The sequence below is a fragment of the Nelusetta ayraudi genome, unplaced genomic scaffold, assembly GCF_046127955.1.
Source record: "Nelusetta ayraudi isolate G7.1 ecotype Tasmania unplaced genomic scaffold, CSIRO-AGI_Nayr_v1 ptg000002l, whole genome shotgun sequence".
Lineage (NCBI taxonomy): Eukaryota > Metazoa > Chordata > Actinopteri > Tetraodontiformes > Monacanthidae > Nelusetta > Nelusetta ayraudi.
In genome coordinates, this window is record NW_027466052.1 from 1,689,000 (window position 1) to 1,701,600 (window position 12,601).

The 12,601-nt window shown below is 40.3% G+C and overlaps 1 protein-coding gene across 1 annotated transcript; it reads right to left on the reverse strand.

The window, feature by feature from the left end:
• Positions 1-1,480: 1,480 nt before the first annotated feature.
• On the reverse strand, positions 1,481-11,631 carry slc67a1 (solute carrier family 67 member 1). Its single transcript, XM_076036057.1, has 10 exons — positions 11,212-11,631; positions 8,637-8,734; positions 8,410-8,555; positions 6,831-6,963; positions 5,402-5,514; positions 3,914-4,024; positions 3,493-3,593; positions 3,327-3,428; positions 2,371-2,491; positions 1,481-1,896 (listed from the first exon to the last, which is right to left on the reverse strand). Exons 1-10 carry the CDS (start codon positions 11,395-11,397, stop codon positions 1,709-1,711), a joined length of 1,299 nt encoding a protein of 432 aa, XP_075892172.1. The 5' UTR covers positions 11,398-11,631; the 3' UTR covers positions 1,481-1,708.
• Positions 11,632-12,601: the final 970 nt, after the last annotated feature.

Here is a 12,601-nt window from a genome sequence, read left to right on the forward strand (position 1 = left end):
ACCATACTCAAAGTTTTGCAAGATTTCTTTTTTTCAATAAGTTGTCTTTTTTAATTTCAGGAAAAAATAAAGTGACATCAAGTTTCATTTTTTTCAATTTCGTATTTGAATAATTGTTTCGTATAATCTCCACAAGGCAATATTAAGATGGTTTTCACCATGTTGCACTATGTTTGTGTTGCTCCTCCAGTCCTGGACACAAACCTGACATCTGTGCATCCTTTCTATCTCAGATTGCTGCTCTTCAGATTTATTTGCTCCAAACAATAAAAGCACCTGCCGCATGTCGTTTGGGTGACATCACCTCGGCACGCTGCCACTGGGGGTCTGTGGGGGGGGGTCTATGCACAAGAGGCAGGACGCTGCGAGTGAACACGATGGACAACAACAGGGAGCGTAATTATCACACAACAAAAAAGTGTTTTGTCCACCACACTGCACGTCATTTATTTTTTGCATGAGTGAGCATGTAAAGGTCCCTGTAACAAAAACCTTTAATCTTCTTTAGAGGGTGGAAACAAAAAAAAAAATGGATATTGTTACACATGAATGCTTTTTATTCCATGAGTGGGGGCCAAATGATGGATTTAGATTATTGGATTAAGTCTGAAACCTACGTGTGTCGCAAACTGGCTCCTTCCGCCTCAGACTGATTGGACTGCGTGTGCACGTGTACGCATTCATCACAGGGTCACATAGGAAGACAAACGAGACCCCGGGAATTGAACCTGCGACCTTGTTGATGTGTGACACAGTGACCACTGCTGCACTGTGTCACACAGGAAAATAAATGAATAAATGTATTTTATAATTCATACTCCTAATTAGAAAGGGTTCCTATTTTGATATGTAGATTAAGTCTAGCAGATATGCAATATTTTTTATATATTATATTATATTATGTTTGAATAATTTTTCAGGAGCTGGGGTATATGGAGCTAAGATACAAAATCAAATGGATGAATTTCCACCAAATGTATGCAGCCGACCACCTCAATTTCCTTCGGGATCAATAAAGTTTTATCTAATCTAATCTAATCTAATCCAAATATGATACATTTATTCAATAATAATTTACTTAATATTATTAAGTAGCTCACTCAGCAGTGAATAATTGTGTTTTCCTAATTTTATATAAAAAAAAATATATATTATTTAAAAATATTACTTAATCTTTAATTTATATCTAAAAAAAATTAATAATATCAACATCAGTTGAAAGAAGCCAATGAAATTTGGATTTTATTTTAAAAAAATGAAATCCTGAACTTTGACCCTGTCTTGTCTTAGTCTTTTTCAGTTACGCTTTGTATATTGCATAATGCAACAGGTTGGCAAACGACTTATGAAAACAATGCAGACAGTATTTGAACACTACAGCAGCCTACAAAGATGGAAAAAAAAATAAAATAAAAATCATCATTCAAATATTTATACCCCGGAACATATAAGAAACCGTTAGAAAAGTAAGTAACCAAAGTAGTAAGTATATTGAAACCTCTATTGAGAAGAAAACAATCAAAGAAGATAAAAAGACTGCAGAGTTGCTGCCATCTAGTGGTCGGATCCTGAGCTTCCAGCAATAGAGCAAGTGTGGAATGACTTGGCACTTTTCTGTCAACAAAAACCTTAAATATGTAGGGGAAGGGAGTTGGGGGCGTTACAGAAACCTCTTCCTGCACCTTCCTGCACACGGCTGTGAGCTCTGTCAGTCCTGGTGCTCGGGTGTCTTGTTGAGGTGTCGCCTCAGCAGGTACAAAAATACAACCACATTCACCACAAACTGGACGGTGCCGATGGAGGAGACGCCGTAGTTGACGTAGAGGAAGCCGCCGACCGTCGGTCCGACGGTGCGGAGCAGCGACTGGACGGACGAGCACAGCCCCAGCATGGTACCTGTGAGAGGGAGAGTGCCACCGTCTGTCATGTTGTGGTTGCTTTTGTTGCTTTTGGAGAGCAAATACATTCAACAAGTTCACGTGGAACCAATTTTTTTTTTGCAACACATAAAGCATGAACATGTTGCTGTTCACCTGATGACCAGAAGATGTCAGATTTTAGCAACGCTTTCTGACAATAATCTGTAGCTCCAACCTAGTAAGAATTAACCAGCATTCTTTAACTTCCTTCCCTTTGGCCTCCGACTTCACTTCAGCTGAAGGCTGCAAACCGACGGCTAAACACACTGCTTCTCGCAACATCCAGAGAGGTTTCTTTTAGATTATTAACTGTAATAAGTGGTAATTCAACATGTTTCAGGGTAAAAATGTTTTACTTGGCGGGTGATGTTGTTTTCCAGCTACTTCTTGGTGTGTTTTTTGTTGGGTTTTTTTGTCTACAATATTTTCATTTTTTTAAATTTCATGTCACCTGTGTCGGACGACGGGACGCTCTTGGTGAGGATGCTGTCAGTGATGACGTTGAACACGCTGAGGGAGAACATCATAGGCACGACGGTGAGGCAGAACTGGAAGATGTCCTGCATGTAGGCCTGCGACCAGAGACACAGAGAGACGAGAAGAAGGTTTTCAATGAGGCACACATAGGGCGAAAGCAAGTGTTGCACAGTTTGACCGATGCTACTACTACTACTACTACTACAACTAATAATAATAATAATAATAATAATGAGAAGAAGAAGAGAAATTAAACCGTGGATAAAGAAGGAATGTAAAATGTACAATAAGCACCCTTTAGCACAAAGAATGTCCCTTCTCTGCTGCCATACAGAGCGAATAACTTAAGATTTTGTTCACATGCTTCAAGGTTACAGTGAAACGTTACATGTAGCTCATGATACTTTTGGGTATAACAAGTTACAGTCGGGAGGTAATAGACACATTTTAAATAAAGATTTCTTTATGGCTAGCTCGTCAGCTAAACTTTACTTTAGCTAAACATTTAGCTAGTGAAAGTAATGCTAACTACGTACTGAATTAGAGCAAATGTTGGCCTAGCATCAATTCTGTCCATATTTATCTACTTCAACCTATTTACATAAACAATCGCTATGCTAGCCAACCGGCTAGCTTCATCGTTAACTGGAGGCCGATGTCTGACGTCATCCATCCGAATAGCCGTGAGGCTGCTGCAGTGCTACCTGCTAGCTTTAACTGACGATGACGATGGGACGTCCCAAGAGTGAACACACCTGTAATGGGGCAGCGGCGCCATAAGGTGGCGACATACACAAAGCAATCAAAAGTGAGAAATTAAAAAAAGTTGTTTGCCGGTGTGTGTCTCTGTATGTGTGTGTGTGTGTGTGTGTGTATGTGTGTGTATCTTGCTGCGTTTTTATTCGTGCACACCCATGCACATATACTTACATGTGCAAGTCCCACCAGTGAGGAGATGGCAACGGAGACCAGCAGCAGCGAGCTCTCCGAGTAGCGGGAGGTCAGTCGGTCGATGACTCCTCCCTGAATGACCTGTGGGCAAATCAGTGTGATGTCATCAGGATTTTTTCAGCCTCTGTCGCGGTGCATAGCTTACCATTTGGGTAATGCCAAAGAATGCCATGAGGTTGCCGTTTTGCTGTGGATCCAGCTTGAAGAACTCCAGAGCGATGATGGAGAACATCACCTGGAAAATACCTGAGAAGGGGGGAGGGGTGGGAAAGCTGCTCTACTGGCGTTTTCAAGAAAAATCAACGGCTGTCCCTGACGTAACATAACTGACAGCTACGGAGAACACACGACGTACTCAGATACACTGACAAAAATGAAGAAACATCAGGTGAGAACTGTGCGCCTTTTCCCCTTCCTGTGCCTCCACTTCCTTTGCCTATGCCCTCTAAATAGACCCCACACTGCCAAAAATGTAATCAAAATACATCTAAGCAAAAATAAAAGAGAGAGAGAGAGGTGTGTGGTGGTTAATCTCACAGTTCGTTCAGTTTTGGTGTTAGCCTCACCTGAAGGCAAACCTGCGACTACCTTCACTGCAAAAGTCCGAGACACACCAGGAAAGTCCATCAACCTGGTGATCTCCCTGATGCTGAACACTGACCTGTTCCTGCGCTCATCTGCAGAGGGTTCAAGCAGATAAAAGAGAGATGACTTGACAAACTGAACTCTTCTTCTGAAGAATGTACCCATACACTAATATACAGAGGTGGCAAAAGTATTCAGATTCTGTGTTAAAGTAAAAGTACACTTGTTTAACAAAAATAAATAAATACTGCGGTAAAAGTAAAAGCACCGATTCAAGTCAAAAATGTTTGTTTTTTTATGAAACAATACAGTCATTGATATTTTTGTAAAAAGTAAATTGTGACAAAATAATGTGAACAGAATTGACCAGAGGTCAGAGGTCAGAGGTCTTGATGAGCATCTGGATCATTTTCAACAGCTTTGCTATCCTCAATACTACAGTTGATTTCCTTTTTCCACTGCAGCACAACCAAACTGAAACCAGTAATCGTTCTGACCAGTGAGCCCACCAGTGAGCCCTTATTAGATACAACCAATGTTAATTTCTACATGTTTATTTTTCTCTGTACTGAAAAGTACTAAACAGTGACCCAAAAAGCCAAGGTACTCTAAAATAATCTATCCCACTTTTATATTCAACTACACAACAGCAGAGTTCAAATAACTCAAATTTAAGCAACAACATCTAGAATGAATAAGTGAATTAGTGTGATCAGCATTTGTATTTTTTATATTATTTTAAACACAAACGTAAATGGCATCTTTTTCCAATTTAAGGAGTAGAAAGTACAGATGTGTCTGTACAAATGTAGGGAATCAAAGTAAAAAGGGATTAGAAGGAGAAATACTACCAAGTACAGATACCTGAAAAATTACTTCCCACCTTTGCTAAATTATGTAACATTATGAAAACACTCTCCTGTCAGAGCTACTTGACCCGTGGCGTGACTGTTTCTACCTTTCACCGGGGTGAACTTTGACCTGCCGTGTGATAACTGTGTCGCAGGAAGGAGTGAAAAGGTTGTCTGCAAAAAGGTGAAACAGGGTTTGTCAAAGTTTTCCACAAGAAAAAATGATTAACAAACAGGAGCGATGAAGGGCAGCGGGGCAGATAAAGCTCATGGCTCGTCAGGACGAGGCAAATAGAAAGCCTCCACGTGGAGCCTCACAGGGCACGGCTGTACTTTCAAATCTGGAATCCTGCTTCTCCATCTGGCCAAGGCTTCCAGTCTACACATGATTTTATTAATGTGATTTTTTTTTTTTTTCTAGCTAAAGAATTACCTTTGTTTTAGTTGTGACAAAAGCAACTTCAGGCCAAACTGGCAGCAGCAAAAAAAAAAAAAAAACATTCTCAACGTGTTCCAGTGGACAGAACAGAGTATTTTATGGTGGAGGCATGCCAAGAACCTGAGGAAATATGGGCCATGAATATCAGTGAAGGTGCGGGTGATGGATGTGTCACGTACTGCTGATGTTGCCTTCAGCAGGCTGGACTTTGGTGGTTTTAGGGATAAACTTGTAAACCAGCAGCAGGGAGAAGAAACTGCCAGCCGCTCCAAAACACGCCGTGAATTTCTCCCTGGAATAAAAAAAAATTAAAGTGGGATGACACTTTTTATATATAAAAAGTGTATATATATATATATATATATATATATATATATACACACATATATATATATACATATATATATATATATATATATATATATATATATATATATATATATATATATATATATACATATATATATACACATTATCAGTATAGATAGATAGATAGATACAAAAATTTTAATATCATGAAAAAGTTCACAATTGTTTATTGATTCATTACACATACAGTGAAATATTTGAAGCTTTTGTTTCCTGTAATTTTGATGATTATGGCTTGCAGATATTGGAAAAAAAAAAAACTAAAATTAAGTGTCTCAGGCAATGAGAAGATCACAAGTCTGAAAAGTCTGATTATTTCCATGCACTCAATACTGGGTTGGGCCTCCTCTTGCATGAATTACTGCAGCAACGTGTCGTGGCATTGTACCAATGAGTCCGTGGGACTGCGTAGGTGTAATGGAAGCCCCGGTTGCTTTGACAGCGACCCTCAGGTCATCTGCGTTGTTGGGTCTGGTGTCTCTCATCTTCCTCTTGACAAGCACCTATAGATTTTCTCTGGGGTCGGCTCAGGGGAGTTTGCTGGCCAGTCAAGCACAGTAACACCATGGTCATTGAACCAGCTTTGGTACCTTTGGCTAAGTGTGAACCGGTGCCAGGTCCTGATGGAAAGTAAAAGTCAGCATCTCCATACAGCTTCTCAGCAGAGGGAAGCGTGAATGCTCTACAATTTCCTGGTTGACTGTGGACTTGAGAAAACACAGTGGACCAACAGCAGCAGATGACGTTGTGTTGTCTGTGCCTCGCCACTCTTCCACCAAACTCTGGGGCCTTCGTTTCCAAGTGTTGAGTGCATAGAAATGAACATACTTTTCAGAGGCCTGATGTTTGTGCTGATTGGTTTTATGTGATATTCAAAGTTTCTCAGCTGCTGTTATTATCAAACTCACAAGAAATAAAAGCTTTGAAATATTTCAATCTATGCGTAATGTATCTATAAAAAAAACTGTTTCACTTTCTGACACGACTGATTAAAAAAAATACAGAACTTTTTCATGATATAATTTTTGAGATACACAGAAAAAAAAAACTTAATACTGTAGGAGTTTACACACGGTGATCAATATATATAAATGTAATATCTAGATACCAATCTGAGGTATCCGTCTCATTACATTAAGCGATCAATACCACTAACGACACTACGACTAAAAAATAAAGTAAATCTTTCCATATTCACCACACACACACACACAAACGGGTAGTAGGACGACGACTCACCCGTAGTGAGTGTTCAGGTGGCCTCCCAGGGTGGAGCCAAAGATCATGCCGATGCCGAAACACAGGCCCACTTTGGATAAAGCAGCTGCCCGCTTGTCCGGTTCCGTCAGGTCGGCCACCACCATCTGAGTGGCTGCAAGCAAGAGGAACAGAATCTGATCAGGATCAAATCGGATCAGACGGAACCAGCTTCCAGGATGTACGGTGGCAAAAAGTTACCATCTGCGTAGGGAGGGGTGGGCGGGGCAACGGGAAATTGATTAATGTAAGAATCGCGACTCTTATCCTCTAGAATTCTGTGCAGATTCATAAAATTTGAAAACTGATTTTTATTAACATTTCTGCCATATTTGAAATTTAGAAAATTCATCCGAATATAATCAAATACAATTAGTTCCATTACTTTGATAAAGTAATTGAAATAGTTACACTACTATTACATTTTCAGATGGGGTAACTTAAAATTGTAACCAATTATATTTGCAAAGTAATCAATCCCAAGACTGACACCCTCACAGGCTTCCATACACAGTGTTGCAGCACGCAATGTCATGCTATGTTAAGCTTGTTCAGAAGCAAGAAATTCGACCTGGTAAATCAGGGGTGTCAAACTCAAATACACAATGGCCAAAATTTAAAACAAATCTCTGTCCAACATTGATATTTACTGAAAACAATCTTCTAATCACTAGAACAGTGACTGTTTTTATATGGACCCCAACAAACTTTGCTTCAACCTGAATATGAAACAAGCAAAGCTTACTGTACAATAAATAACTTCACATTGCACACAAGGAAAATCAAAAAAAAAAAAAAAAAAAACTCAAAATAAATTAAATGTAAATAAAATCGTATGCCTCTTTTATTTGTTGCCTCCTGATTCAAATTTCAACAGTAGCCTTTTTCCACGGGCTAATAATAAATTTACAAATAAAATAACAACAATAAACCAATTGAGTCATAATAATATCCTTCAATGAACGTCCTGTCCAGATTTACATGCCAAAATACCAGCAGAGCATTCTGGGATTAGTAGTATTAGTGGTACATGTGCTGTGTTATACCAGGCAGGCCAGATCTAGCAGTGATTTTGTATTGACCCGCAGGCCAAATATAATTACACTGTTGTTTACACAAAATGTAGTAAAATAGTGAAAAAATACTTGGTAATATTTGATAATAAATTATTAAATATAACATAAAAATAGACATACCTAGCATCTTATATGTTTATCTTTAATATATATTTTTTACATATAGTATATGATGATATAAAAAAAACACTATTTTTCAATTTATTAAAATTTTTTTTCCCATATTATGTGTATTTTATGTTGTACTTGTATTAACAATGACTTTGTTTATTTAATTTCTTTTTCCTTAGTAATAAAAAACAAGATTGATAGTGTCTCAAAACTCCCAAATTTGTTTCTTGGATTTGTAAAAAAACAAAAAACTAATCAAAATCAAAATCAAAATCAAACCCACGACCTTCTTGCTGTGAAACGACAGTGCTGACGACTGTACCACCATTTCGCCCACCGTTTATAATGTTAATAATAATCAATAATTTTTTTACCAGGCAAGACATGCATGAAGACTGTGGGTAGTTTATGGACAAACAGCATGACGGGATGGTCGGCGACGGCCAGCAACAGGAAGAAAACCACGGTGGAGGCGCAGGCCAACAGCAGGGCGATCCGCGCTCCAAACACATCCCCAAAGCTGAAGGGTGAAGCCCAGATGAGACAAAGAAAAGTTAGCAATGGGCAGCAGCTCCCTGGTTCCTGGATCCTGGGTTCTTACCGTCCAAACATGGGGCCACCGAGCAGCTGGATCAGACCCACCGTGGTCTGCAAATAGCCAAACCACAAGGTGTCGAAGCCCAGTTTCTTGGCCACGTACTGCAAGAGACACAGAGCAGGAGGCCGCACTCTCTTTAGCGCAACCACAAAAAGACAGCCTGCGAATGCTAAGTAACTTCATTGCGAAATAAAGATAATAAAAATGTACCAAAATGAGTTAATTGTGGGATTATTCATGATTACAATTTTAATTACATCTGACCAAGTTTTAAAAAGAAGGCCGGGCATTTTCAATGAACATGAAACCACATGTTGTCTACACGTTATCTCATGATATATTTTTTTTCTCCTATGAGGTGGGTCACCAAAACACTCCATCTATCTGCTCCTGGTCCAGCCCTTCTGTCAAATTTTAGTACCCATTGAGACCCACCTGTCAAAAAGTTTGCACACTCCTGTTCCTGAACCATTTTTTTGCGAGGATAAAAAGGTTCAAGTCGCAGCAGCATGACACGATGCAGATCTGTCTTCTAGTCTTTGGACCTCCCTCGACATATTTGAGGAGGGCGGTGACTGAGGTGATGAGGGACTGACGGCTTTGGACGCAAGTATCGTCCGACCGGCACTTCATTGTGAGTCAACTATTTTCCTGACATGAAACTCAACTAGACATGTCAGGAAAATAGTCGACTATATTTCTATCCTGTAGGTCTGATAGGCTTTGTTGTTGATTGTTTTTGTTGTTTTGTCAGGTTCACCTGAAGCGATCAGGAATATCAGGCACAGCACTTCATTCCAAAAAAAGAAAAAACAACAACAAAAGAGCAATGCCTCCTTCCAGAAACCACAGCCTGTTTCTTTCTTTTGTTGTTCTGTTTTCCAAGAAAGTTAACACCTTGTTGGAACTATTTAAGGAGGGAAAGGGGGAGGGTGGCATCCCATCCCTGTGCGTTGAGCCTACCAGATGAACCAGTTTTTTTTCTCCAGCACTGGCAGTCTTGTGCCAGTTGCTCTGCATCCTCCATAGCAACTCCGTGTGGTTGGAGGTCGCCCGCAATGACGTCAAGCTAACGGATGCCTCATGGTCGTCTCCAGCCTGCGACCCTCAGGTCAAACTGGAGAATGGTTCTCATTGGAGACTTAGGAGGAAGGCAGAGGACGTGACCGAACCAGCGGGTGCGACATTGTGCCGCCAAGTAAGATGCTGTGGCCTGGCGCGTGCAGCTCGAAGCACTTGGTTGAAAACACGCTGGGGCCACCTGCCTGATGTTCTCAATGGTTCAGAGAGGCTTACTATCTATAGCCATCTATTCTTGTGGCCAGGGTCTTGTTTAGCGGCCATGTTTCTGAGCCACAAAGCAGGATGGAGAGTACTGCTGAGTTGTAGTTCCGAAGCTTCGTCTTGCGTGAGATGATCTGGTGCCACCAGAGAGAATGCAGAGCTGATGCAGCCAGGGCTCTTCTGCGGGTTATCTCTGGTTTTAGGTCCCCGTTGTCCGTCACTATGGACCCCAGATACACGAAGTTCTTGACAGGCTCTATAATGTCGTTATCAAGCCGCAGGGGAGGTGGAACCGGTCCATCACCGACATACATGAACTTTGTCCAGCTCACTTGGAGACCGAGGTTCTCTGCCTCTTCACTGTATATGCCCACAGCGTATCTCAGCTGGCTGTAGGATGTGCCGAGCAGGATGGTGTCATCGGCGTACTCCAGGTCAGTCAGATGGTAACTGTCGAAGGACACTCTGGGGACCCGCTCACAAACCCTGGACATCGGATGGTCAATGATACAGTTAAAGAGGTCGGGAGCGGCCGCTGGAGATGGGAAACCAGTTGGAGCCGTTGATATGGACACAGCTCTGTGCATTGCTGTAAAGCAGTATATATATATATATATATATATATATATATATATATATGTATATATATATATATATATACATATATATATATATATATATATATATATATATATATATATATATATATGTACACACATATATATATATGTATATATATGTATATATATATATACATATATATGTATATATATGTATATATATATATATATATACATATATATATATATATATATATATATATATATATACATATATATATATATATATATATATATATATATATATATATATACATATATATATATATATATATATATATATATATATATATATATATATATATATATATATGTATATGTATATATAACACTATATATGTAACACTTTGGGCGATTACGCAACGTTTAGCTGCTTCCTGAAGCTTTTTTAAAAAAAAAAAAAAAAAATGAACTTGTTGCGCTGGGTTTGCACTTTGCTGCGCCATTAGGAGATACAAAGTTGAGAGTTCCGGCCTGAGATGGTTCAAAACCTAAAATTAATTTTACGTCACATTATCAGCTGTCAAAAAAGAGAGGTCTCTGACGACACACTTTAACGGCGCAAATCAATCTGACGCAGCGAGAGCGCTTCCGTTCGTTCACGTCTCCACACACATTCAGTGCGCGCACGGAAATCTCGGAACCGGTCTCCGCTGGCCCGCAGTAATACTCACAGGTGTGACGGAAAACTGCAAAAACATCCACGTTACGTCCAGCGCGGCGATGATGTAGACTATGTAGATGATTTTCGTCGCATTTTTCCTCTCGGCCACATTCGCTTCGGGGGTTCTGGACGGTTCCACGGTCGCCTCTCCTCTCCCGTTCCTGCTTCCTGCCGTGAAAGCCTCACTCTCCGCCATAATTCCAGACTTGTCGTGCCCGCGAACTGCTGCGGCGAGTCACTGCAGTGGGGACTCACGCTGCGCCTCGATGCATATATATCGCCGGGAAGGGAATGACCTGTGGCCCGGTTAACTTTCAGCTGGGAGGCTCTCGGCTGCCTCTGAACGACTTGTTGCACTTTGAGACGGTGGTGACGAGTAGGAGGGGCCGTTACTAGCCTACTACTAGTAGTTAGCTGACCGCGGCTAGCCTGTTAGCCTCGCCGCTGACTGCTGGAGTGAAACACAAACAGAAAACGGATTCACGTCCAGGCTTTGTTTTATTACGGTAGCTACTCGCAGCTCGCAACTGCCCTGCGAGCAATATGTGGACTTTAACCTTGCAAAGGGAAAAGCGCACATTTTAAGTCAACAGTGTGGTAATTAAAACTCATCCATTCACTCGTGCATAAAAAAAGAAATGATGGCTTTATACCTGCAGTAAAGATAAGACATTAGATAATTGGGGGGGGGTTGTTTATGGTCGACGAAAGTGAATTTTGGACGTTGTTTTTGAGATTACTTCGAGAGGTTCTCCTGTTAAAGACCCCCCCTCCCTTGGTTTCAGTGATCATAAGCAATTTCTTGTTCAAGGAAAAAACTTTTATTTAACATTTTTACTATAAAAAAAAAAAATCCTTACTAATGGAATTCATTAAATCCAGTGGCAGGCCGTATATTTCACACCTTGGCCACGAGTGACGTCATATTTAGTCCACCGTAAATTAATACAAGTCATTTTACCCCCAATATGGCACCAACGCTCGAAAATCCATAGTTTCCAGATCATTTAAATCATAATTTAGGCTCAGTAACTAAGGCCACTGATACTGTCAAAACTTACATGAAAGGGTGATTTTAAGAGATTCCTCAACAAAGTTTTAGCAAGTCCACCAACAGTACTCTGTGGGATTAAACTCTTGTCCAAAGTTGTCAAATAAACTGTGCATTGTTGCCCATTCATATGAGAGACCAACAAGGCGATGACGAAACAAACTATTGAATATTAAGTTATTAAACAGTTGAACATGTCGGTGCAGCTGCTGCACCACGATAATTACACTTAAATTGCAGATGAATCGGCAGCTGCGGTGGGTTCGCCGTGGGGACAACCGGAGCTCCAGGTTGAGTTAAGTCTGTAAAGTTCTGGGTGTTCATTCAATCACAGGACGCGTACGTGTGA